General features: G+C 53.2%; 8 protein-coding genes across 8 annotated transcripts; 7 read left to right on the forward strand and 1 right to left on the reverse strand.

Annotated features, from left to right (window-relative positions):
• Positions 1-647: 647 nt before the first annotated feature.
• Positions 648-1368, forward strand: AB675_9841 (uncharacterized protein; the record flags this gene model as incomplete). The annotated part of the gene is made up of 2 exons (XM_018150412.1): positions 648-944; positions 1081-1368. 2 exons carry the CDS (start codon positions 648-650, stop codon positions 1366-1368), a joined length of 585 nt encoding a protein of 194 aa, XP_018002202.1.
• Positions 1369-1746: 378 nt separating this feature from the next.
• AB675_9842 (uncharacterized protein) lies at positions 1747-2349 on the forward strand (the record flags this gene model as incomplete). The annotated part of the gene is made up of 1 exon (XM_018150413.1): positions 1747-2349. The coding sequence occupies one exon, from the start codon at positions 1747-1749 to the stop codon at positions 2347-2349; it is 603 nt and encodes a 200-aa protein (XP_018002244.1).
• Positions 2350-2812: 463 nt separating this feature from the next.
• AB675_9843 (uncharacterized protein) lies at positions 2813-4006 on the forward strand (the record flags this gene model as incomplete). The annotated part of the gene is made up of 1 exon (XM_018150414.1): positions 2813-4006. One exon carries the CDS (start codon positions 2813-2815, stop codon positions 4004-4006), a length of 1194 nt encoding a protein of 397 aa, XP_018002512.1.
• A 491-nt stretch (positions 4007-4497) lies between these two features.
• Positions 4498-6404, forward strand: AB675_9844 (Beta-glucosidase 4; the record flags this gene model as incomplete). Its single annotated transcript, XM_018150415.1, has 3 exons — positions 4498-5477; positions 5526-6234; positions 6285-6404. 3 exons carry the CDS (start codon positions 4498-4500, stop codon positions 6402-6404), a joined length of 1809 nt encoding a protein of 602 aa, XP_018002570.1.
• A 2239-nt stretch (positions 6405-8643) lies between these two features.
• AB675_9845 (Pumilio-like protein) lies at positions 8644-11510 on the reverse strand (the record flags this gene model as incomplete). The annotated part of the gene is made up of 5 exons (XM_018150416.1): positions 8644-9062; positions 9152-9294; positions 9351-11256; positions 11307-11445; positions 11499-11510. The coding sequence occupies 5 exons, from the start codon at positions 11508-11510 to the stop codon at positions 8644-8646; spliced, it is 2619 nt and encodes an 872-aa protein (XP_018002407.1).
• Positions 11511-13641: 2131 nt separating this feature from the next.
• On the forward strand, positions 13642-14184 carry AB675_9846 (uncharacterized protein; the record flags this gene model as incomplete). Its single annotated transcript, XM_018150417.1, has 1 exon — positions 13642-14184. The coding sequence occupies one exon, from the start codon at positions 13642-13644 to the stop codon at positions 14182-14184; it is 543 nt and encodes a 180-aa protein (XP_018002461.1).
• A 719-nt stretch (positions 14185-14903) lies between these two features.
• On the forward strand, positions 14904-19079 carry AB675_9847 (Anucleate primary sterigmata protein A; the record flags this gene model as incomplete). Its single annotated transcript, XM_018150418.1, has 2 exons — positions 14904-18822; positions 18964-19079. 2 exons carry the CDS (start codon positions 14904-14906, stop codon positions 19077-19079), a joined length of 4035 nt encoding a protein of 1344 aa, XP_018002288.1.
• Positions 19080-21374: 2295 nt separating this feature from the next.
• On the forward strand, positions 21375-23215 carry AB675_9848 (uncharacterized protein; the record flags this gene model as incomplete). Its single annotated transcript, XM_018150419.1, has 3 exons — positions 21375-21658; positions 21712-22847; positions 22917-23215. The coding sequence occupies 3 exons, from the start codon at positions 21375-21377 to the stop codon at positions 23213-23215; spliced, it is 1719 nt and encodes a 572-aa protein (XP_018002291.1).
• Positions 23216-23344: the final 129 nt, after the last annotated feature.

Genomic DNA, 23344 nt, shown 5'->3' on the forward strand with positions numbered 1-23344 from the left:
TTGGCAACGCGTGAGAGCGCTGTTGCAGTTCCGGAGTTCTTGGCAAGACCTGCTGAACCTGATTGAGGGCGGAAATGTTGAGCGGCTCGTGTTCCACAGATCGAGCATTGCGTAGACTGTATTCAGAAGACGTTGGAAGGTGAGTTCAGCGTTATTGATCGGGGCGACAGTCACCTGCATCGCAACGTGGATGACGCAGGTACATGGACCCAACGTACCACGAACAACATCACGAATAAAGCTCCGCCTCGGCGTGCATAGCCAAGGTGGAGGAAAGGTCCAGCCTCCTTCACACCACATCATGGACTTATGATCGACCGCAAATAGAAACACTTGGCTCGTAACGTGGTCGCTGATTCGCATGGGAACAGGGCGGCCATGTCTTGGTATCTTGCTTTCCGATGAAGAGGACAGAGCTCTCCAGAGGCTAAGGCGTTGGGTTAGCGAACGGACCTACTATGCTGGTCGGTCAGTGAAGCTGGGGGTACCGTAAGTGTGCTGAAGGCAAACTCTCCTGCCTTTGATATATAGGACGTGGCGGGGTGTACTTGATCTCTTTTCGTGCTTTGTTACTCACCAGCCATCTCGTCTTCCATCGGCTCAGCCCCATCTTACTGTACCAGCCAACTTCTGCGACAATCGTCACCATGCAGCTCACCACGATTCTCACGAGCTCGCTGCTTCTGCTGTTACCTGCGGTTGTCTCAGCATGGTCTTGTCTTTCCGACGCCGATGCTCAGGACATCGTCGACAAGTCGATCATCTTCTTGCAACATCGAAACATCACGCAAGCTCGCGAAGTTGCCACTGAGCTCTTCTCGCCCGATATCGTCCAGTATGGCGACTCGATCAACATCCTCCGTGCCGACCCTCTGGGCACGCCGGTATATGAGAACGCGACTGCCTATATCGAGGGCACGCTTGCCGCGCCTGGCATTCCGAATGTAAGTCGTGACTTCCCTTACTGAACTCCTGCCACTGCGCCGATCTGGCACTTCATCAGCTGCGCCTTTTCATTTCCTGCCTCGTACCTTCTTCCGGGTTTCTCAAGATAGCTTTGGCTGACTCAACATGTGACAGATCACCACCATCGCCATTATCCACGACTGCAACTCCCTAGTCTTCTTCTGGCAATTCGAAGGCATCGGTGGCCCCAATGCGCCAGTGAAGAACCGCGTCCGAGGGATGACGTATCAGCAAATGGATGACAACAACAAGGTTATCCAGCATGACGTTGAATTCAACAGCTATGCTTGGGCAGAGAACACCGGCTTCCAGATCAGCTATCCTGAGACGGGCACATATGCGCAGCCTGAGGAGCCGCCTGCAAAGGTCAGGCGATCGCCGAGGGGCGCGCGGATGGGTTAGAGACGTCGAGTTGGATGTGAAGGGGTACGCGTCAGGCGATGTAGAGCTGCTTATTAGGTAATCACCTTAATCCCTACCAATGTATCAACGCGCCTGTCTTTACCTTACATCTCGCCTTCATGCAATGCGCGAGTTGACCTATGTTTTCGAGGTATCAGAAGCACGACGCTGGACATCGACCCGGCTCGGAGACAATTTGAAGTTAGGTGCTAAAGAAGCTAAGTCAGTGCTCGTACGTGCGGCGACTTCATTATTAGGGATTAGGCCCTCGCCCCACCGCCTCGGCCTTCAAGAATCGTGCAGTCCCAAACGTCGACAACCCCTTCAACTTTCAAATCTTAGTCCTGCATCAAGTACAATATCATAGCCAGCACGATCATGGCAGACAGACTGAATGACGGACGCCCTCTTGTGCAGGACAAACGCGGATTCGCGTCTCAACAGCTCTCGTCTCTCAAGCATTCCGCCTCAGGACAACAGCTCGGATTTCTGGCGTCAATCGCGTCGTCTCTGGGTCTTCGAGCTGGCGCGTCTTGCCATGCACCGTACTATCTGATAGGCAATTTCGTGTTCGCTCATTTCATCCTGGTACAGCGAACCTTTAAGCAGTACTACGGCATCGACAACAACACAGCTCCACGAGAGAATGTCGACAAGTACGGCGAGGCTGCAATCAAATCCGGCAAAATCACCCGGGCACAGCTTGACATGATCAAGCGGGCCGGCGCTGCACACTCCAACCGTGTCGAGAACTACCCTGTCTTTGCTGCAGCGGTTGTGCTCGCCATCGTTGCTGGCGTGCCGAATGACGTGGTCAATGCGCAATGTCTTCTGTACAGCATCTCATCTATCGCTTATGGCGCGTGTTATGTCTTGATCGATAGCACGCCTTTGAGTTTGCTGCGGACTGCTAGTTGGTACGGCGGATGCTGGGCTTGCTTTCGCTTGTTTTGGGTCGCTGGGAAGGCTCTCAATAAATGATCGACCACGCAGTGCAATCAGCAGCCGGGCCTCGGTGTCTGCAACAGACTTGCAAGCTGTGATGAGCCGCGCCAAGTCGATCTATCCTCATTATAGGTACAATGTCTGCGTATCAGCTCATGCAGTCTGAAATCCTGTACTGTGCTCGAATGGCTGTTTCATCTTCTTATAGGGTATTTCTCGCAAGCGACATACAAGTCTGACCCGGACAGACTCGGAATGTGAAGCTAGCTATATTTTAGGGGGAAAGCTATCTGGATGGTTTTGGCAAGCATGTTGGTCAACTTAGGTAAGGCACTTAAACCTTTTCGGCTTGCTCGGATCGCCTATGACGGCAGCTCGCAGGCATATGCTGAGTCAACATTCGCGAAACCATTGCACTGAAAAGAAAAGATCTATCAAGTAAATTTTGACATGACCATTGATTCCACGGTGCAACAGCAGTTTTCAAATCCTTATCGACATGGCTGACACGGTGCCGGCGTCGAAAGCCAATCGCTGGGAACCGGCAAGTGAAACGACCAACAGCGCAACGGCTACTTCTGCACCAGGGCTACAGGACCTTGAGGCCAAGCTTTCTGCAGACAGCGATGATGAGCTGTCAGGTATGGACAGCAGGACCGTTGCGGCACAAGAGCACACCGCTGCTCCGTCACAGGATCCAAACGATCTGCTCCGTCGTCCAACTCGACCCCGTACGAACACCACCAATCGCCAGTTTACCGACTACTCAAGTCAATTGCCCCGGCTCAAACGCGAAGAAACGAGAATGATGCAGAAGGAGGCCCACCCTTTCGAACATCTGGGCATAACCTTAGGACTGCCGGCGATCCTGCTGTTTGATATTGTGGTCCCATGTATTATCTACTATACGTGGTACAACAGTCACAAGCACAAATGGGAGCGGCAGTGTCGCAACGATTACCATGCTCAGCCAGGACCAGACTGTCCGATCCCCAAACCTGAGTACGACAAAGACATCTTGGGCTATGCTGTCATTTCTTTCGGTGCCGGCGAGCTATGGATCTTAATTGCTCGAGTCTGGAGGCTGTACTTTCGACGGGAAGAGTGTGCTCCTCTACTGTCGAGGTCCAAATGGGAACTTGACGCAACCTCATGGGTCTATGCCGTCGCCATGCTCGTGGCTTTGATCCCGTTTGTCGTAGGCAGCTCGCTGGTCATGCCTCATCTCTATCTGTACGGCCCGAGCTGTCTGATGGGATTTCTGGGCGTTCTCATGGTGATCACAACATGCCATCCATACAAGATACCCATCGGAATCAACAGTCATGCTCGGGGGACAGGCCTCAGGCCGTTCATTTACTATGCTGCCGAGGACTTTATTGCTGTCGATGGCCTCCAGGATCGAGAGTTCCGAGTTCGATACAATGATCGATACGAGTCGAACAAGGCATTTCGCAGGATGTTTCTGTACCTCACTCTTTGGTGGATCTTTGGTGTTCTGACGTACATTGGTGCCGTGTCCGCCGTCATCTGGACATTGGACTTCCACTATGCTTTCGGCCTGTCACTCGGAGTTCTTTTTGCGTACATTGCTATCTGGGCCGGTACTTCATATGGGTATGTGAAGTGGGAAATCGCTCGGGAACACAAAATCTTTGACGAGGGCAAATTCAAGCAGGACCACAACGTATGATCAAATCGACCTCGCCACGACGTACTAGCCTGTTTCGTTGCAGGCTCCCCACGAAAGTGCGGTCGCTCGTTCATCAACGCCGGTCATTCGACTCCCACGACTGCACGAGTCACTCGTACAAACATCATCAGTCTATTGAATCGTGTTGGATCTGGTTGCTCCTTGCGGACAAGATCGACCGCGGAGTAATGGTCTCAAGCTCAATCTCCGCACATTAGGTACCGGCAGGTGGGCGCAAAAACTTTGAAACCCCGCTCTGGGGAACCCTACCGATACCACACCTAGTCCACAGGTTGCATCATCTGTCCCTGACGGCGCTTGCTCGACCGAATGTACAAATGATATGACAGCACGAAATATCCGGGGAGCTACGCAGCTCGACCTTCATAATTTGGGTCCACATGGCAATGCTACCTTGGTGAAGGTATATCAGACAGACTATGTAGGTACAATCCTGTATGCAACTACCAGTCTGGTTCCGGTATTTTGCAATGGCTTCCATATCGTTGCTCCTCGTTGCTCTACCACTGGCAAAAGCTCAGCAGATCTATATCCCTGCCGAAGGTCCTACAGCTAGGCCACAATGCACAGCTACCAATGCTTCAACACCAGTTTATTCTCACACATCCTTCAGCTACACTTTGAGCGAGACCGTTCGATATGCCACATCCGTACCTGCGCCGACGGCAAGTACTACTTATGCATCATCGCCAGCATCACTAACGACTCTTGTCCCATCTCTCTCTTACACAACATGGGGCAACTGGAATCCCAATGGTACAAGCACTGCGAACGACACCAGTGATCCATATGGCGAAGCTGCTTGGACGGCATTATGGGTGACCGCCAATCCACCGAACTTCACAGAGACCAGTCTCTTCAGCACCACTGTCTCACCTACAGCGATTCCGACGAGCGAGCTGGTGCTTCCACCACGTGACTACTTTGGGCCTTCAGATTGCTACAACTTCCCGGAAGGGTTTGCTCTTGGCGTGGCAAGCTCAGCTTCCCAGATCGAAGGAGCCACAGCTCAAGAGGGCAAGTCGCCATCACTGATGGATATACTGGTCCAGGATGATCGACCTAAGGACTATGTCACGAATGAGAACTACTATTACTATAAGCAGGACATTGAACGGGTGGCTGCTATGGGTGTCAAGTACTTCTCCTTCAGCATCGCCTGGACTCGTATTCTGCCATTCGCATTACCAGGAACGCCTGTCAACCAAGCTGGAATTGATCACTACAACGACGTCATCAATTTCATTCTAGAGAAGGGCATGGTGCCCGAAGTGACTCTGTTGCACTTCGACACACCACTGCAGTTCTATGGAGACAATCAGAGCACTGCTGCAGATCCGCCAGAGATTGGCTACGTCAATGGAGCCTACCAAAATGAGTCCTTCCCGGATGCCTTTGTCAACTATGCGAAGGTGGCAATGACTCACTTCGCCGACAGGGTGCCAGTCTGGTATATACTTCTTTCTTGAGCCATGAAGTCATGCTAATAATGTGATAGGTACACCTTCAACGAGCCTCTACTTTACTCGTACAACGGCATATCGATTGACCACGTCATCAAGTCCCATGCTCGAGTCTACCACTTCTACAAGGAGGAGCTGAACGGAACAGGCAAGATCGCCATGAAGTTCAACAATAATTTCGGCGTTCCTCGCGACCCGTCGTCCGACGCCGACGTCTACGCGGCCAATCACTTCAATAGCTTCCAGCTCGGTCCGTTCTTGAACCCAACAGCTCTTGGCATTGACTATCCAGACTCGTACAAACAGACTATCAGTGACTACGTGCCACTCAACGAGACCGACCTGGCCTACCTGAACGGAACAATCGACTTCATTGGCGTCGATCCGTACACCGCGACTGTAGTCGCCCCACCCACTCCTGGCTCTATCAACAGCATCCTCGACTGCGCTAGTAACAGCAGCAATACGTTCCGTCCATACTGCGTCAACCAGACCACTGTCAATATCTACGGCTGGGACATCGGCTATCGCTCGCATTCCTACGTCTACATCACCCCAACCTACCTCCGCAGCTACCTCAACTACCTCTACAACACATGGTACCACCCAATCGTGATCACGGAATTTGGTTTTCCCGTCTATTCCGAGGCGACAAAGGACCTACCCGATCAACTCTTCGACACGCCGCGGTCGCTATACTACCTGAGCTTCATGAGCGAATGCTCAAGTCGATCTGGGAAGACGGTGTGGAGGTCACAGGGGCGTTCATGTGGTCGTTCGCAGACAACTGGGAGTTTGGTGACTATGATGCGCATTTCGGCGTGCAGACGGTGAACCGCACGACGCAGGAGAGGAGGTACAAGAAGAGCTTCTTTGACTTTGTGGATTTTATGAAGGCGAGAGGCGTAGAGTAGACTCCCAGTATCGTGACATATCCTGCTATCAACGGATATAGGACTGTCCCTTGACTGCTTAAGTATCTGAAATCTGCATGGTTCCTCTCTCAGAGGCTTCCCAGACCGACGAAGAATGGCTTCACCCTGTGGGTGCAAGCCTGACTGAACCCTGCTTTTGCTTTAAGGTGTCGAGCTCACACCTGAGTATGCTCTTTCTGGGACCACAAGACACCTCTTGTCCCAGGGACATCCATCCCGCACAGCCGTAAAGTGAGGCTGTCTGTGTGAATATGGACGGACGTGGAGGACGACATGATGGAGACATGTGCAGGTGGGTTCTCGAGCGGCTTCCAGTGTAGTCATTGGGCTAGTTCGGGCCGAGGGACGCTCGACGTTACGCGTGACGTAGAGGCAGGAACCAAAGAACAATACGACTCCCGCGACAGCGAGTGTTCCCATCGTGATGCCGAAATGTTGAGTGAATGTTGGCCTGAAAGCGCGTTTGTCGTGTTTTGCGGCAGCGACTCCCGTCACGCCGTCAGATGCTCGTTCGCGAGCTGATTGACTTGACTGGGACAAAGGTGGATGTGTTGCACCTAGGCGCCCTTCAGACGTGAACTTGGGTGAAAGCCACGACTTAGCGGGTCTCCTTACAGCTAGATTTGTCCCGGGCATCACGAACTTCGTAGCGCAACCCGATAGCTCCTCGGGTGTTGCCTGTGGACAATCTGAAGCCGTGTATTTATCGCAATGAACACTCTCCCATCGAGGCGGCTCGCCACGCCAGCACCAAGTTGTTCTTAAGGGCATGACGAGATCGTGGGGCCTTTGGCACGCGTCGAAATGTGAGGGCGGAACCATTGTGGGGTTCCAGATCTCTGGGGGTACGCCTTAGGAAAGAATTACATATTAGCACAGAAGTCCGTCTGCATTGAAGTCGAAAGTGCGGACGATTGTAGGAGACTTGTCATCTCTGGCACAGGCTGAAGGATTGTACTCACTTGACAGATTTGCATCTGGAACGACGGGCGCAGCGCCGACAGCGGCAGCCAAGCAGAGCAGACCGAGAGGTAGGAGGTTCAGGCCCTTGCCTGTGAGCAGCGACTGGATGTGCATGATGGGAACAGGATCGAAGTATGCAGGTGATTTCAAGGTGTTTTAGGTCGATGAAACCGGAGTTGAGGTGCGAGCGCGAACAGGCTGCTGGAGATTATCACACATACCTTATATATCTCAACTGGAGGACATCTGGCATCACGCATGAGCTCGACACTTTTGATGCACTCCGACCGGAATGATTAGCACTCCGCTGGTGGAAGCGGAGCGGAAGCAGGGATCCAAAGAGGGTCGAATTTTGTGTAGAGCGGACGGTCGCTATAGGTCCGCCTGCGCGTCTGACTACCTTCCGGAAAGACCATGAAAGCACCGCCTGAGGCAAGCTGGACACTGAGCTGGAGAAAAGTACACCTCGTTGGGTCCGCTGAGCAAAAAGAGTCGTACTTTCCCCATTGGTCCGGAAAGTTGGGCACGCCGGCGGTTGCCATATTTAATCACGTGCGCATTCTGAATCGCTTCGACAGAATGCGTGACATTCGTGTCAGTGTCGAGACTGAGTCTTTCAACGAAAGCTCCGTCGTGCTCGGAAGTGTGCCATAGTCGAGAGCGCATCACGGGCAAATGAAAGAAGACAAAAAGGGCATGCAGCGAAAGTGGCGCCGTCTATTCTTCCCAAGGTGACGCTGCTTGCGCACTTCAGCTCATTATCGATTGTATACGGAGGTTTTCCAGCTCATCAGCTTCGCCGATTGTGGTTCTTTTTCATCAATAGCGACTTCATATCCTGCCGGCACTGGTAAACAAGCTCCTCCAGAGATACCTGGTGCACAATGTATTTTTGAAGTTGCTGATAAATTTCCCGAACTCCTTGTATGGTGTAGCGTGATCTTCATCCTCCACGCGGTTTCTTCTGTAATGTACTCGGTCGTGTGATGCTATGAACAATTAATACTGGTGGATTCCTTGCATCATGGCCGGATTTCCGACCCTGTTGCCCTAAACGTTGAAATAAGTTGTGGAACCTTGAGTATGGACAGGTTGATCAGGTGTAAACGCAGCCGGCATAAGCGACAGCTGTTTTATTGGGGTCGATGAGGTGTGAGGTTCCGAACTCGATCATCCTCCCAAGATAAGTATACACAAGAGAAATTGTAGGTGTTCGTGGTTGGGATGCTAAGATGATTCGATGCGTCCAGGTCTACTACCGTCTCGAAACGCCAGTGGCATGCTGTCGATGTGGAGCATAGTAATGCTGCTGCTGAGACCGGTGGTCCTGGACACCCATTTGCCGATGATCGGAAGGTCGATAGTGGAAGGGGGGCTGGTTTCCGAATTGCATCTGATGGATTGGTCGTGCCACATCACGACCGATAGCTTTGACTGTCGCATGGGGGCCAGTTGGCGGCCGCTGGAGTTGCATCTGTGGGTGTTGTTGTTGCTGCTGGGGGCCTGATGGAGGAGGTCCTGGGAGCGCTAAAGGCGGGTGTCCACCGTATAGGAGCTTTTCGATTGCTACGACCTGTTTGCCATAGCTGGTGCGCTTCAGCTGCATGAAACACCCATGCATCTCATCTTCAAGCTGAGCCTTCTGGACGCCCGTCAGAAGCCCGTAGATTTTCTCTGTTGAGAAGTTAGCGACATTCCTCGTGTTCGCAGACGCCAAGGTCAACGACAGCTGCTCGAAGGGTGAGCAAGAGCGTATGACTTACGTATGACATAGTTTCCGTATTGATCCCGCAACAGACTTAGCACGGCTGTCTGTCCAGTTTCGGCGTTGACGCCGATCAGCTTCGACACCATCCTGCTACGCTGATCTTCGTCCGCGTGATCCAAACACATCTCCACGACGTTGCTGGCGAATTTGTGCTTCGAGTACACCAAAAGTTGTTGTAGAATTGTTTCCACGACCCGACGTCGATCGGAGGCTCGCCTTTCTGAATGACATGTTGAACAACATAATTACCAAACGCGTCGGTGATCAACGGTGGAAGGCAAACCAGGACTTCATCGAGAATGATCCGCTTGGCCGCGGGCGTGCAGTATTCGAGTATTCGCTGTATGACCCGGCAGCCATACGTGTGAGTCGCGAGCTTGACGACATCGTCGCGGTGAGCTTCAACGATGAATTGGATGTGCTCGGCAGGAACTCGCTCAATGGCCTTCTGGACAACGTGATTGCCATTCTGATCCTTGATGACCTTGATGATATGCTTTTGCGGGCCATCGAGTTCCTTTACAATGCTCGCTTGTTGATCCGAAAGAACATATTCCAAAGCCTTTTGCACTACACGGCAGCCGTACATCTGGACAGACAATGCCGCAACATGTCCGCGCATCGAGTCTGCGAGAGCTCTCTTCTGCGACTGATTGCCGTGCTCAAAGAGCTTCTGAATCACGTAATTCCCGAAGAGGTCAGTCATTAGTTGAAGTGAGTTCGATTGGATCTCCTTGAAGATCTGCTCCTTGTCGTCCGAATTGGCGTTCTCGAGCTTTGTCTGGATGAACCGAGAGCCATGTTGATCTCCACTAAACTCTACGACATGATCAAAGATGTCCCTGAGCTCGTAACGCTTGGTCGTTCGATGGAGACGAAACTCTTCGAGGAGAGCACTGCGGACTGGTGGGAGCTGCCGGAGCGGACCTTGGGTGAGACCGTAGCCAGGGAAACCATAGTAAGGGTAGCTTTGAGCATGTGGGCTCATCTGCATTCCATAACTGCGCACCATGCTCAGGGGCACCACGACTCCGTTACTGACATAGGCAGCATAGTCATCGGGACCTCCGAGCTGCCCGGCCACTGCCAAGTCATGATGAGAGGTCCGGCTCGTCGCACCGCTCTCGATCTGCGATTCTGTTCCAGATGTTGGCGTTAGAGACGCCGAATGATATCCGCTATTTGGAAGATTGTGACTTTGTACCAAATAGTCTAACCGAGATCTCCCGTCGAGGCCTGTATATTGTTGATTCAAGTGCTGAGACGGCTTAGGACCAGATTCTTGATCATAATAGATGCTCGAGTCGTAGAAATTGCCGGCTTCATAGGCTCCTGCCAGTGTCTCAGGTGCGAAGTCATCTTGTACTACGTATACCTCGCGATCTAGGTTTGCTGATGACGACTGGAACTTGCTGTACGGAAACGACTTCTTGTCGACCTCTATGTTCCGGAAATTGCCAGACGTATTGCTGGACGTTTTGTCAGCCGAGCCGACAGTTCTCTCCAGATAGCCATTTGCTTGACGAGCAAACCGAGTCAACGTAGGAGAGGTGGCATCGTGGCTGACACGTCCTGGAAGGTGATATGCTGTTGTAGCAGCATCCATGCCGAGACCGTGCAACGTAATCTTGGAGGAATAGTTCGAGGAAATATGATTGACGCTGTCAGTGGGACCTGCCAGCGTGCTGTTGAAGCCAACGTCATTTCTGAGTGTACGATCCGGTGCAGGAAGTTGCGAAGGGCCAGTCGACCGTAGAGAAGGAGCGAATTGTGAATCGTACGACAGAGTATCGCCAGACAAGCGAAGTGGTCTGTTCCTGATCTGCTGGTTCTCTTTCCCGAATGGCTCGAACTCTGGCGCACTGCCTGCCAACAAACTTGACGAGCTCTCGAGATCGTGACCTTTGCTTTCGAAGAGCCAACCACTACCCTTTTGCTTGGTCGGGGAGGTAGAATTCGAGGGCTGACGAGTATTAGATGCGACTCCCCAGATAGTTCCAGCATCGTTGGCAGTATTCCGCGGGTTCTCTAAAGTCGCCAAAGCAGCGCCGGTCGATGCCTTAGTGACTCTGCTAGAGGAAGTCTGCCTGGTTGCCGCCGCTGAGGAGACTCATCAGTATATGTCGGTCGGCTATGCAATGAACACGTACGTCTTGTGGTCTCCGCTCCTGCCCCGTCGTCCTGCCAAATGGATCTGTTCGCATCCCATGCGCTCTTGCCGTTTTCAAATTTATCATATCTCGTGGAACCTAGCGGGCGCTCGAAGGCATTTGGCATAGTCGTGGATATCTGGCAAGTCAACTCAGCAAACCTATCAATTCCCATCTACCTGACAAACTTACGGTCTGGAGCATGGTTGTGAGTTGTTGCTACCTCGGGCGAGAAAGATGTAGCATTCGTTATATCACTGATTCCAACCTTGCTGTCCTATACAGAACGCGACTCTGGTTCGTGCCCGTGAAGCAGATTCCCAACGTTGACTGAAGACAATGTCGTCCAAGATGAGCAACCAATATATACCAACTAGCGAAGTGTACAATGTTATGTGTGTCGTAATGAAAAGCAAAGTCCAGGAAGTCCGAGATTAGAGAGGGAGATGTGTTCAGCGAAATGCAAGGTCTGCGAGATCATGTACCCCTTGGGCAAGTGGCGGAGGGCGGGTACAATTTCAGTGGTCTGCCGAAGGGCACCTGGCAGAGATACGTGATGTGGACCAGCAGTCTTGCGCCGCGGGAGTCGACAGCGGACTGTCAAAGTATGGAAAGCTCATTTGACAGCAAACCAGGAGTGCGCCCCGTATGGGTGGGTTGTTGAGAACATGGAGCAAGGGATAGATTCTGTGGAATGTGAGCGCCGCCAGTTCAATTCAGGGCCAGGCCCGAACGAGTCTTGGGACTGAACACCGCGAAAAGAAGGGTTGATTGAACATTGACAGATGAGCGGTGGATCAGCCTGCGACCAGTGCGTAGGTATCTGTAAATGCAATGAGGATGTTGCACAGACCAGCAAGCAGGCAGGATCAGGCTCGAACGGAACACGACAGAAATCTGATGAGTCGAACGATAGAGGCTTGCGTGACATGATTCTGTCTGCCGGTTCTTCTTTCTGGTACTGCCTGTGATACTTGCAAGGCAGACCTGGCAAGCTGGATGGTTTGTGGTTCGATATTAAGGCCGTTGAGATGTGCGTTTCTGACGCCATTGGGACAATATTCCCCACAAACATCTGGAGATGGCATGGCAAGGCGGCTAAGCATGAAGTTAGGCTTCCGGGCGTGCACTTTTGGGCCTTTGAACCCCACCAAGCCGCCAAACGCAGCCCATCGAGGCAAGGAATGACCAGTCAGGTTGCTGCGACGTGGCAGATCCGAAGTGGCCCCGGTCTCGATGTTGCATATGGTGTTTCCGGTCGCCTATCCTGGCGATCTCCCTGCCGAACTCTTGGAGCTATCAGACGTTGTACAGGCATGGTCAATTAGGAATCCGAAGCGGTGTAGGTGTCAGGTATGGTTGAGACGAACGGCTTACCGTTCAGCAAACCTATAAGACCGGCTGATTCTCACCAGATTCTCTCGGATGCATGCACAGACCTGACTAGAGCGATCCAGCAATGTAGCTCTTCGTGACAGTCCATAGCTGGGCGTCACTTCCGTGATAAGAGCCAGGGCCAATAACCAGCGGTGTGACAGAGCTTTTGTGCCCTCACACATCGAGCGGCACGAATTTCATACCGATTGAGATGCGATGGTGGTCTGTCCGGCCATGTGTCCCCCGGATGGGGAAATGTCGTGGGTGAGTGTTGTTCTCGCCGTTATGAGTGGCTTTTCCACAGTGCCGCACCAGCGACGCGTACGAGTGCCACGCATCGACCATGATGATGCACATATGATCCCTCCTGCTGACGACTTGACTTGTTATCTTTATCATTTTTGCACGAGATCGCCATCGCATTGCCAGAGCAGACATCGAGGCAGCTCAACAGTTGATTGGCTTTTGCACAACATTGGATCCACTATATGAGATTGGATTTCTGTTTTTGAAGATTGCCAACGGAGTACAACCAACAAACACCGGCTGCCTGGCTGCTGGAGTTACATCAGCGAGCGCCTACGGTGCAGGAGAGAGCTCTGCCCAGCCGACGGCGCGTGTTGTGCCCAGGCGATATTATTGAGCTGCTTCGAGCAACCTCGCCAGGCACTCCCTCCTCTCTTCACTCGAGACGACACTGTCTGCGTCGATGCAACAGATCTGAGTCTCAGAGCACGTTCATTTGGCAATTCTCAGCTCACTCGTTCGCTGAGAATTCGCCGTCCATTCTTTCAACACTACCCGAAGTCGCTGCATTCACCGGAGGATCTTCTTACGGAACCGAGGTCGATTCAGAACAGCGCTTCATTAAAAAGGCAGCGGCCACGAAATAATACCCATTCGCCCGCCATACCGTACCGACCAATGCACCATAATTGTAATCACAGGTCGACGTATCATGGCAATGGATTCGCTTAAGCATTTCGTCCGAAGGAGTGACGATGGGACTTTTTACGGACCAGGCACAGAGCCGCTGCTGTTCGCGTTCTTTGGGCTCATCATGCTGGGCACATTTTTGTCGCTTGCGCTGCTGTGCCTCCGCCGAAAACGCATGGCACGTCAACGGCAGTTCCTTCCACTGCACCAGGGCCATACTCATCGCCGATCCGCTTCCGTCCTCAATCTGCCTCAAGTAGGCCGTAACGAACGAGTCTTTGTGTACGATGAAAAGATGAACCTGATCTCCAACTCATCCAACAGTCCACCGGCGGAAATTCCTCAAATCCGGGTCACGTTCCCAGACGATGAAGGCGAGAGCCATCAACGGGCTGGCCGAGTCGTGGTTGTACATGTCACAGATACTGGAAGTATTGGCATGTCGCCGTTGCAAGATTCCGCTCCTCCTTATCAACAAGCGGATGCTGAACGCTTTCAGTCCCTGGACCTGAACAGGATCGGTGGACTTCGTGAAAAAGACACCACCCAGCAACGGTTTTCTTGAGCAATGTCAAAGGACTCGCCGGCAACTGATCAACCGACAAGGTAGTATCGGTTGGAAACGCACAGGTGTACATAGATCTTCTACGTTGTAAATTGGACACGTTGGTGGGCAACAGTTTATAAGCCCCCGTCGCCATGAATGGGGACTTGACAGGCGTTTATACAATCAATGGTAGAATGAGCCAAACACGGCCTTTTCTTCACAGGCACCGAATAATTGCATATACTATATTTCACGAAGATCAAGAGTTCATTGCAGCCTGTAGAAACCTGCATAAACAAGGAATACATGGATACAGGTCTGCCCAGGTGGCCTCCGGCCGTTTTGTGTCGCCTGCAGGGCTGGCTGATCGGCCGAGCGCTGAGGAGATACAGTACCACAACAAAACGCAGCGTCACCACATGCATTCGACCATGACACGGATAGCCTCTCTTCCTCGAATTTCCCCTTGAACACTTGAACAACGATATCATTATAGAGTTCTCCTTGTCTACTATTCACACCTGCCTAACGAACTCGCTTCAAAGTTGTTGTACGGCAGTTGACGCGTCGCTTGGCCTCGAATTCCGATTGTTTTGGGTCCCCATTTCCACTTCAACTTGTGTTTACACACAGTGCCCGCCCTGTACTGAACGCATATCCTACCAAAATCCTCACGAAGCATTCTACACACCTAGAAATGTCAAGACGGTAGTCGACGTCATCCCATAACACGCGCCATGGCTGCAGAAGTCGCGAATTACGTGCCCACGAATGGGTCGCAGCTTGATCGTGATCATGACGATCCGTTTCTCGACAACGACAGCCCTTCGCTGCTCGCAAGACCGCATCGAGTCCTGCCTCCATCACACGCCGACCAGGCCACTACGGCATCGGAAGCACGACGCATACTCCAGGACCAGATCCACGAAAACGAACGGAGACTAGAAGAGGCACAGAAACTTGGCACGTCTTTACTGAGCCAGCAGGACGATATTCAGACGAGGCTTAAGGACCTACAAAGTCGTGGAGATGAGTCCGAGATCACGCCGGAACTACGCCAGCAGCTTGCTCAGCTCGAGAGAGAGCATGAAGATGTTGGCCGCGAGATTGCAAGGGCATTGATGCCCAAGTCGCGCGTCGTGAGCGCCGAAGAGCAACCTCAGACAGAAGCATCGGTCTACTCGAGTCAAGCGACCGCCTCGCCCACCAAGGTCACCGCTCCGAGTCGGCGACACCGCAATCAGCCCTCGCAGAGAGCCGGCGATCTTCAATTTGCTGCCGACATTAGCACGTCCTTGCTAGCTCAAGTTAGGCAGTTGCAGGCAGCCGTTGCAGAGCGTGATGAACTTCTCAAGGAGCACCAGATGGATCGTAACAGGATCGAGCTTGATACTGCCGGCTTGACTCAACGATTGCGAGCCCTTGACGAGAGTGAACAGCGCTACAAGGATGAGAACTGGAATCTGGAGACGCAGAATCACCAGCTGAACGCTGCTGTTCGAGAAGCCGCCGACAAGGAAAAGAGACTGGCCGCTGCTGTTGCTACCGCCGGCGCGGAGAAGTCGCGAGTCCAGAATGAGGTGGAGGAGCTCCGAGCAGCACATGAAAAGCTCGTAGAAGAGCATAATGCTGCAAAGAAAGCACACGACACCGAAGTCCACGGTCTGAAAAGGACGGTCGATCTTGGTGACAGTGAAAAGAGCCTTCTCCAGGCTCGAGTAGACGAGCTGACATCGCAGAATCAGGAGCTTGCACAGGCAATTACAGCCAAATTCCGCGCACATCAAGCTCCGGCGGGCACATCTGAGGACCTCGTGGAGGATGAGGAAGGCCGCGACATAAGCGCTCTTGACGAGTCCCCACCGCCGTCTCCCACTAAAGCCACGCCTCGACACCCAGGGCTTGAATCTGAAACCCTACGGAGCTCTTTGCATCATGCTCATCGAATGATTCAAAACCTCAAGAACAACATCCATCGGGAAAAGACCGAAAAGCTGGAACTGAAGCGAATGCTTCAGGACGCCCGTGATGATCTTGAACATCAGCGAGGAAGTGCCAACAGTGGGAGCAAGCGACTCAAAGCAAAGCCTGAGAACCGGAAAAGTGCAAAGCCCGATATGCTGGGTGGTAGTCGTCGTCCACGAACTGATATTGAGATGGAAGATCAGGACTGGGAAGAGCATGAAGTGAACACTCCCACTCATGGGCGTCGTCACCTGTCAATCCCCGGTGCTTTCAGCCAAGCCGCTATCACAGACAACAGCGATGCGTATGCGACCACCACGGAGGCTGAGGGCAATTTCGAGACGGCAGACGAGGAGCATACGAACGAAAGCGAGGCTTTCGCGACTGGGGCCGAGAGCCTGGCCGGCGACAGCACGGATGATTTGACCGAGACTGAGGACAACGTCTCTCGCGCCCAGCGGACTGGTACAATCCGTGGCAAATCTGTGCTAGCCTCAAAGCCTGCCGGTGATCGAACGTCTTTCATGAGCACTGCGTCAACATCAGCTGGTGAGGACGCCGAAGATCTCACTACAATCGTGCCCACTCAGGCAAAGTTCCGTCTCAAGAACTCCCGTGGAGCGTCAAGGGCCTCCCAACAATTGGACAATGGCACACCTACAAGTGCCCGTGCTCTATCTGTCATTCAGGGATCCTCTCCCGCCACTGCCATAAACGATCGAAGTCCTGGCGGACAAGAGCAGAATCTGTTTGATCAGCTGGGGGAGATGGATGACATGAGCAGCAACGGCTTCGGAACGCCAGGTCGTCAGAGTATTGCTTCGGTCAAGTCAACGCCCTATTCAACCACTACCCCAAGCAGACGCGTGACCAGCGTACAGAAGCTGCCTCCAGTACCCGCCGTGGTTATGGTGGATGCGGCAGTCATGACCGAGCCGTGGACATCAGCTTCTGGAACTGGTTCGACAACTCCTTCAGAAGATGATGTTGTCATTCTGCCCACCGCAAACGACTTTCCCTTGCCTCCTAGCGTTCCGGTGTCACCTATGCGAAAGGCTGATATGAGCACACAATATACGCCACAGCGGCTGATGCAGGGGTCACCCTCGCGCAATGCTAACAGCTTTATTACACCACCAAAGACAGTCTGGGATGAAGCCAGTGAGGCGGGCCTTGTAAGCCCATCAACGGGAATTCAAGATCAACCTCTGGGCTATTCGGGAATGCTCCATCAGCACACGGAGCCTCGGTCGCCCCAGTCAACCGGTCTCGTGCCTGCGCTTAAGCCCGCGCTCGCGCTTGCGTTGTCGCCAATCATTGCTTTACAGACCGAGCCTTCTCCGCTACAGAGCCCGCCCGAAGCCCACCTGAATGGAATTGCTGTGCCTTCTCCAGCCAAACGTCCTAGCAGCGCTGGTAGCAATCGTACCTCAAGCCTTGTCCGTCAAGATCACCCTCCACTTCCCCCGAACCACAAGGCCGCAATCGAGCAGGCTCGCGTGGCGTCGCCGCCGCCTATCATGTCTCCTGTTCGTGATAGCACTGTGGTTATGGGCCCTCCGATGATGCCGGCATCAGCGATGCGAAGGCCACGAACTCCAGCGGATACTTCGGTGCGATCGACTACACGGAACAGCTACAGCAAGGGTCATCAACGAGGTAACACAGCGGCTTCTCATGGTACCCAAATTTCACGCCGTAGTTCGGTGTCATCGTTCGCATCTGAGGTAGACGAACGCTTCAACCTGCGACCTGGTGAACAGACTGCGGCCCCTGGCTTTGAGGCATCGCCAGGCACGGACCCACGCATGATTCAAGCCATCACTCAGACGATGATTGGAGAATTCCTGTGGAAATATACCAGAAAGACTGGTCGTAGCGACTTCTCTGATACGCGCCATCGTCGGTACTTCTGGGTTCACCCATATACCAAGACACTGTACTGGTCCGATCAGGATCCACAGACTGCAGGCCGCAACGAGCTTAAAGCCAAGAGTGTAGCTATCGAAGCTGTCCGTGTGGTAACCGATGACAACCCAATGCCGCCTGGACTTCATAGGAAGAGCTTGGAGATCACAACTCCTGGCCGCAAAGTCCGCTTCACCGCTAGCACAGGTCAGCGCCACGAAACCTGGTTCAACGCGCTCAGCTATCTTCTGCTGCGCCAGGACAACCAGGGCGGCGATGCGGCAAATGTTGTTGCTGCTGGCTATCCTTCGATCACGCAAGACGATGTCGAAGAATTCAATGCAAATGGATACAGAGCCCGCCTCGTGCCCAACAATAGTAGCCGGGCTAGTATGTCGAGCTACAATTCGAGAACCACGAAAGGAACCACCAATCGCGCTTCCATGCGCAACAGTGCTGCGTTGACAGGCACAGCGTCCTCCTCAACCCAGCCGAGAATCCACGAAGATCAGACTGCCGACCGCACAAGTCGTGCTGATCAGCCTCGCGAAGCCGACCGGTCAGGGCCGCGAACTGGAAGCATGAATAGAATCTCGCGCGTCATGGGTAGTATCACCGGCCGCAACTCACAGTCTTTGAATCGTGCAAGCGGTCGGAACGAGTCAAATAGCGTCTACGATGCTAGTGTCGTCAGCGACGGACGCAAAGACAGTGCGGAACAGCTGCGGCAGGAGATGTTGCGAGAGGAGGAAGGACTGGAGAATGTCCGGTCGTGTTGCGATGGTAAGTTTTTTCCGTTCTATACATCCTTAAGCCCTCCCGGTCCGGCCGCGTGCGACGTTGTGAAACTTTGATATTTGCCGACGAAGGCCTCCCTGCGTGGTTTCTTGTCTGCTTGAGCGCTCCGCTGACAGTCCGAAACAGGCAAGCACGATGTGTCTACACTCACCCATAGTGGACGTCACGCACATCCGCATTCCCATACGCATCGGGGTTGGAGCATACGTGATAGCGTCGCCAGGCGGACTCCAGGTGCATAGAACTCACCGAGAAGGTCGGCTTTCAAGGAGGTGATTCCGGAACCCAAGGGCAAAGAGCCAATTCGTGAGCCTCTGCCGAGGCGGGCTCTGTAGTACCGATTCGCAGAGAACCGCCGAAAAAGCTGAAAGTGAAGGGCTACGGGCGGCTGCAGATGAACGTTTTGACGAGGTAGCGGCGCGACGTGTCGATGTGTTTCCTAGCGTGTCAAACTCCATTACTATTGAATGAATACACCCCTAGATTGTGTTGGACGAGCAATGAGATTATCCTGGTTGAAGTGCGCCTCATGTCATCATTCTCAGCATGTTAGAATTCCAAAGCTGTTAGTGCAATGCTTCTGTTCTAATGTGAGGAGGACGCTTTAGGTCTCTCGATGTCTGCAATTCGCCACAGACTTTGGTGGTGGTAATCACGGTTGACTCACCACTCTTCAATCCTTGGGGATTGCGTTCACGAAGCATTGCGCCGGGCCATCACGTCCAGGCGGACTCCCTATCAATATAGACCCGGTTATCGACTTCTTGGGATGTACTTTGGTCACCGTCGGAAGACCGGCACTTGTTAAAGCTCCGTGGTCAACGGCGCAGAGCAGAAAAGCTCGGGACGTTGGACCGTTGGTGCCATGGATATACAAGATCCAGGGAACAGGGTTGAGTCAGCGGGTGTGGCAATAATAGCAAGGATGGCCTTTGATAGTAGGGCGCAGGCGAGATCATATAGCGGTTTTGGCTGCCGTGATGCACTTGCCTCATTCTGCGGCTTCCAAGCATGAAGCGGAATTGCACGGCATGGCAGGGACAGGCTCACTTCCTGAAATGGAGGTCGGCTTCGAGCAGGTACGATGGAGGACTCCTTGAAGTCTCATGCCGGCGTCGAGGGATTGGTATCCAGATCTACTTCATGGGAAAATCTTTGAATAACGCCTCTGCACAGATCTGGTAGTCAACTACCTACCAATTAATCCTTGCCCACTCCTGCATATGATATTCAGGTACCCGGCCGCTATCTATCGATGCAGCGTCAGACGCTTGGCCCCGATACCCGTCGATAGCGCTGCACCATCGCGCCATGTGCTACCCGAAAAGGCATAGGGTCAACTTCGCGAGGCAGATTTTGGCTCGTCGCGTGGCATCTCGCAAGAGTAAATACTGGGGACTATTGCTCGATAGTACCTACTGTGCAAAGGATTCGCGATCTCTGCTGCTTCTCCTCACACTGCAAAGGCCCTCAGGAAAAGTGCTCAGTCGCCAGCGCACAGCAGACTGCGTCGTCGAGATACGTATGAATTATGCCGGGATAGGGCTGAACAACAACACGAAACCCCTGCTCAAGCCCAAAGATGCGCGGCTGTTTCAGGAGTCGATTACCGCCCCAAGATGGCTTTTCTCTTTACATTCTCCTCCAAGCAAAAGTCGCTCCGCAGCTCATGCCTAAGGAAAGACGCCCAGCGAGCCTTTCCGTGCTTTTGCCGCAGCATTGTTGTTCTTGAGATGAAACGAACGATGACGGCAAGTCAGGACCGTCAGCAAATCTAACCTACAAATGCATATTTTCGGCAGAAGTGCGATGATCTCTCTGTTCGAACACATTACACTCTGAGAATTCTGCTTGACCTCACTGCTGCCACAACGGCTCTATGAAGACCGTTGACGAGTTGCCGCCTGACTTTGACCGCGTTGAATATTCAGTACTCTGGTAAAGACCGAGATTGGGCTCGAATCCTACCGAGCTGGATGGAGCTTAGCTTGACCATCATCAACGCCATCAAGGCCATGTGGTGGATATCTGGCTCTATGCGGAACAGTTCGTATGCCTTCTTCCCCACCAACAATATGGCGGCCAAACTCATTTCAGTCCGCCGTTTAGATTTGCTGCCCCTTGTTCCCCTCTACACTCATCATCACAGCATTTCTTTTCGCCTTTTCATGCCGATATCAGGTAGACTAGCAGGATCGACGCCAATGGCGCTGCTCAGCGTGGCGTGGCGTAGCCCGCCGTCAGGAACCAGAGCTTGTTTCCATGCTCCATTATTGAACCCAAAATTGGGAATGCAATGGAGCCCCTACACGGTGAGTACTCTTGGATACTGGGTAAGTCATCTGCTCGTGCTCAGTTTTGTACCAACTCGGCCCCAATAAGCTAGAATACGGTACGCACAACTGGGCAGCCCTTGACCATTCCGCCGACCCCGACATCCTGAGCTTGTCTTCCTTCTCTCGATTCTTGATGAATGCCACGACACGCCTGCCAGACCTTCTCGAAGCGTTCGAACACGAACGCTAAACGATCTCGTCATGACAGCCATAGCATCACCCGTTGAGATCGGTTCAGGCCGTCGCTCGGTCTACATCGACAGTTCCAACGCGCCTGACGTGACAGACCCCAACTGGATACCAATGTTAGGCGGAGGTGCGATACAGAAGGAGCAGGAGGAGACCATGTTCAGTGAGAAGGAAGTTTCGCCATACAACGAAGCAACTTTCCCTCCCGTGGCGAAGCCGTCGACACCTAAGGAGGAGACCAGGCCAAAGTCGCCTGAGAAGAAACAGTCTCTGAAGCACAGTCATTCAAAATCTTCGTTTGCTCCCGAAGCAATACCGGCAGAGCTCGATGCTGAACCCTCATTACCAGTCCGAGCTCATCGAAGTCGCCATTCACAAGTCCCCTGTCGGTCGACCCGCGAGAATCGAATGATGGCCACGAGACCGCGACCTCGGAAGGAGATGGCAGCACGGCTCCAAGCACGGCTGGTACAGCCAGCATGATTGAAGAGCAATACTATACACTGCCTGGCATGGAGGTCGCAAAGGAAGACATCGTGCCCCCAACCGCGCCCATATCCGCACGTTCGTCAATAATGTCTAGCCGGGCGAAGAGTCCATTCGTGCCTACCTCGAAATACAACAGGAAAGGCATCCAGTCAATAGCTTCTGTCAACCGTCCGGCGACTATCAGAAGTCAGCCTTCGAGTCCACAAGAATCGCCACGCGTGTCAGCGGCGCTGCCAACCTCGACTGTCTCACTGCCTCCATCCGAGCAATTACAATCTCCTCATCTACCAATATCAACGTCGGCGTCATCCACGCCTGTGACCAGCCCAAAACTTGTGTCGTCGAAGTCTACAGCCTCTGACCGAAGGGCACGCGCGTTGCACTCTCATCCATCGGACAAGAATCTGCAGCAAAGCATGCCTGCGCAACCACCGCCACGAGAGCAATCCCTGCCTAGAGGACGGTCGCACTCACGATCACGTCCAGAATCCGGCTCCGGAGAAATCGACCTCGACGTCCTGCCCAAACCTCCTTCCGTGAAACACAGGTCACGCAAACAGTCAATTGAGTCACGTCCTACCACGCCTCGATCAATCTACGACTCCCAAGTACCTACACCTGCACCGACCACTCCACTACCTCAGCTACCTCCCGAAGCCTTCGCCTCAAACAGCAATAACAACAACAGCCGCCGACCCTCCGTACGCACCATCAGCCGTCCCTCAGAAGGCCACATCGCCTCCGCCAGTCTCGTCTCGCTTCCGCGACCATCTGAACATGCAGAGATGGCGGACTTCATGTCACGGAAATCAGCAGTGATCTTCCGGCGATTTGATGACGTGCATGTCAAGCTGCTTCTGTGTCTACAAGATGAGATCAGCGGACTCGAGGAACAATTATTTGCGCTCGAACAGGACGCACATGAGAACTCAATCGATCGTCCGGGCCAAAAGATGCGTGTGATGAGGGAGTTGCGGAGGGTGGTCGCTGAATATGGTGAGTTTCTCTTACCCTCTCTGGGCATATGTCCAGCGAGGAAGAAAAATATGCTGACTGATTTACCAGATCACCTCTTCGCAAATTGGTCACAAATGCAAGCCAACAAAGCTGATCCGCAAACGATGAAGGACCTCAGGGAGTGGCTGGAGAGTCCCAAGGCTGGCTCCGGTGGCAGAGAGGATCTGGACTGGCTGAACAGGCAAAAAGATCTCAGCACGGTGCGGTTAGGCGCGGCAGACCAGTCGGTCAATGCGGCCTCCAAGGAGAAGGCGTCTGCTGCTAACGATGCGGAAAGCGCACCTTCGAAGAAAAGTTCGGGAGGCGGATTCGCGGGATTGTTCAATTGTGCTGGACGGCGGAAATGAAGACGGTGGTCTGGATGTCTCCTGGGTTTACAAAAGTGACTGGGCTTCGGAGTCCTTGGCGGGACGGCTAGATGGGCTCGAGTGCGGCGAGGCCGCCACGGCTATGCACGCACATCCGCATCGCTGGCG

The sequence above is a fragment of the Cyphellophora attinorum genome (assembly GCF_001299255.1).
Source record: "Cyphellophora attinorum strain CBS 131958 chromosome Unknown Contig7, whole genome shotgun sequence".
NCBI classification, from domain to species: Eukaryota; Fungi; Ascomycota; class Eurotiomycetes; order Chaetothyriales; family Cyphellophoraceae; genus Cyphellophora; species Cyphellophora attinorum.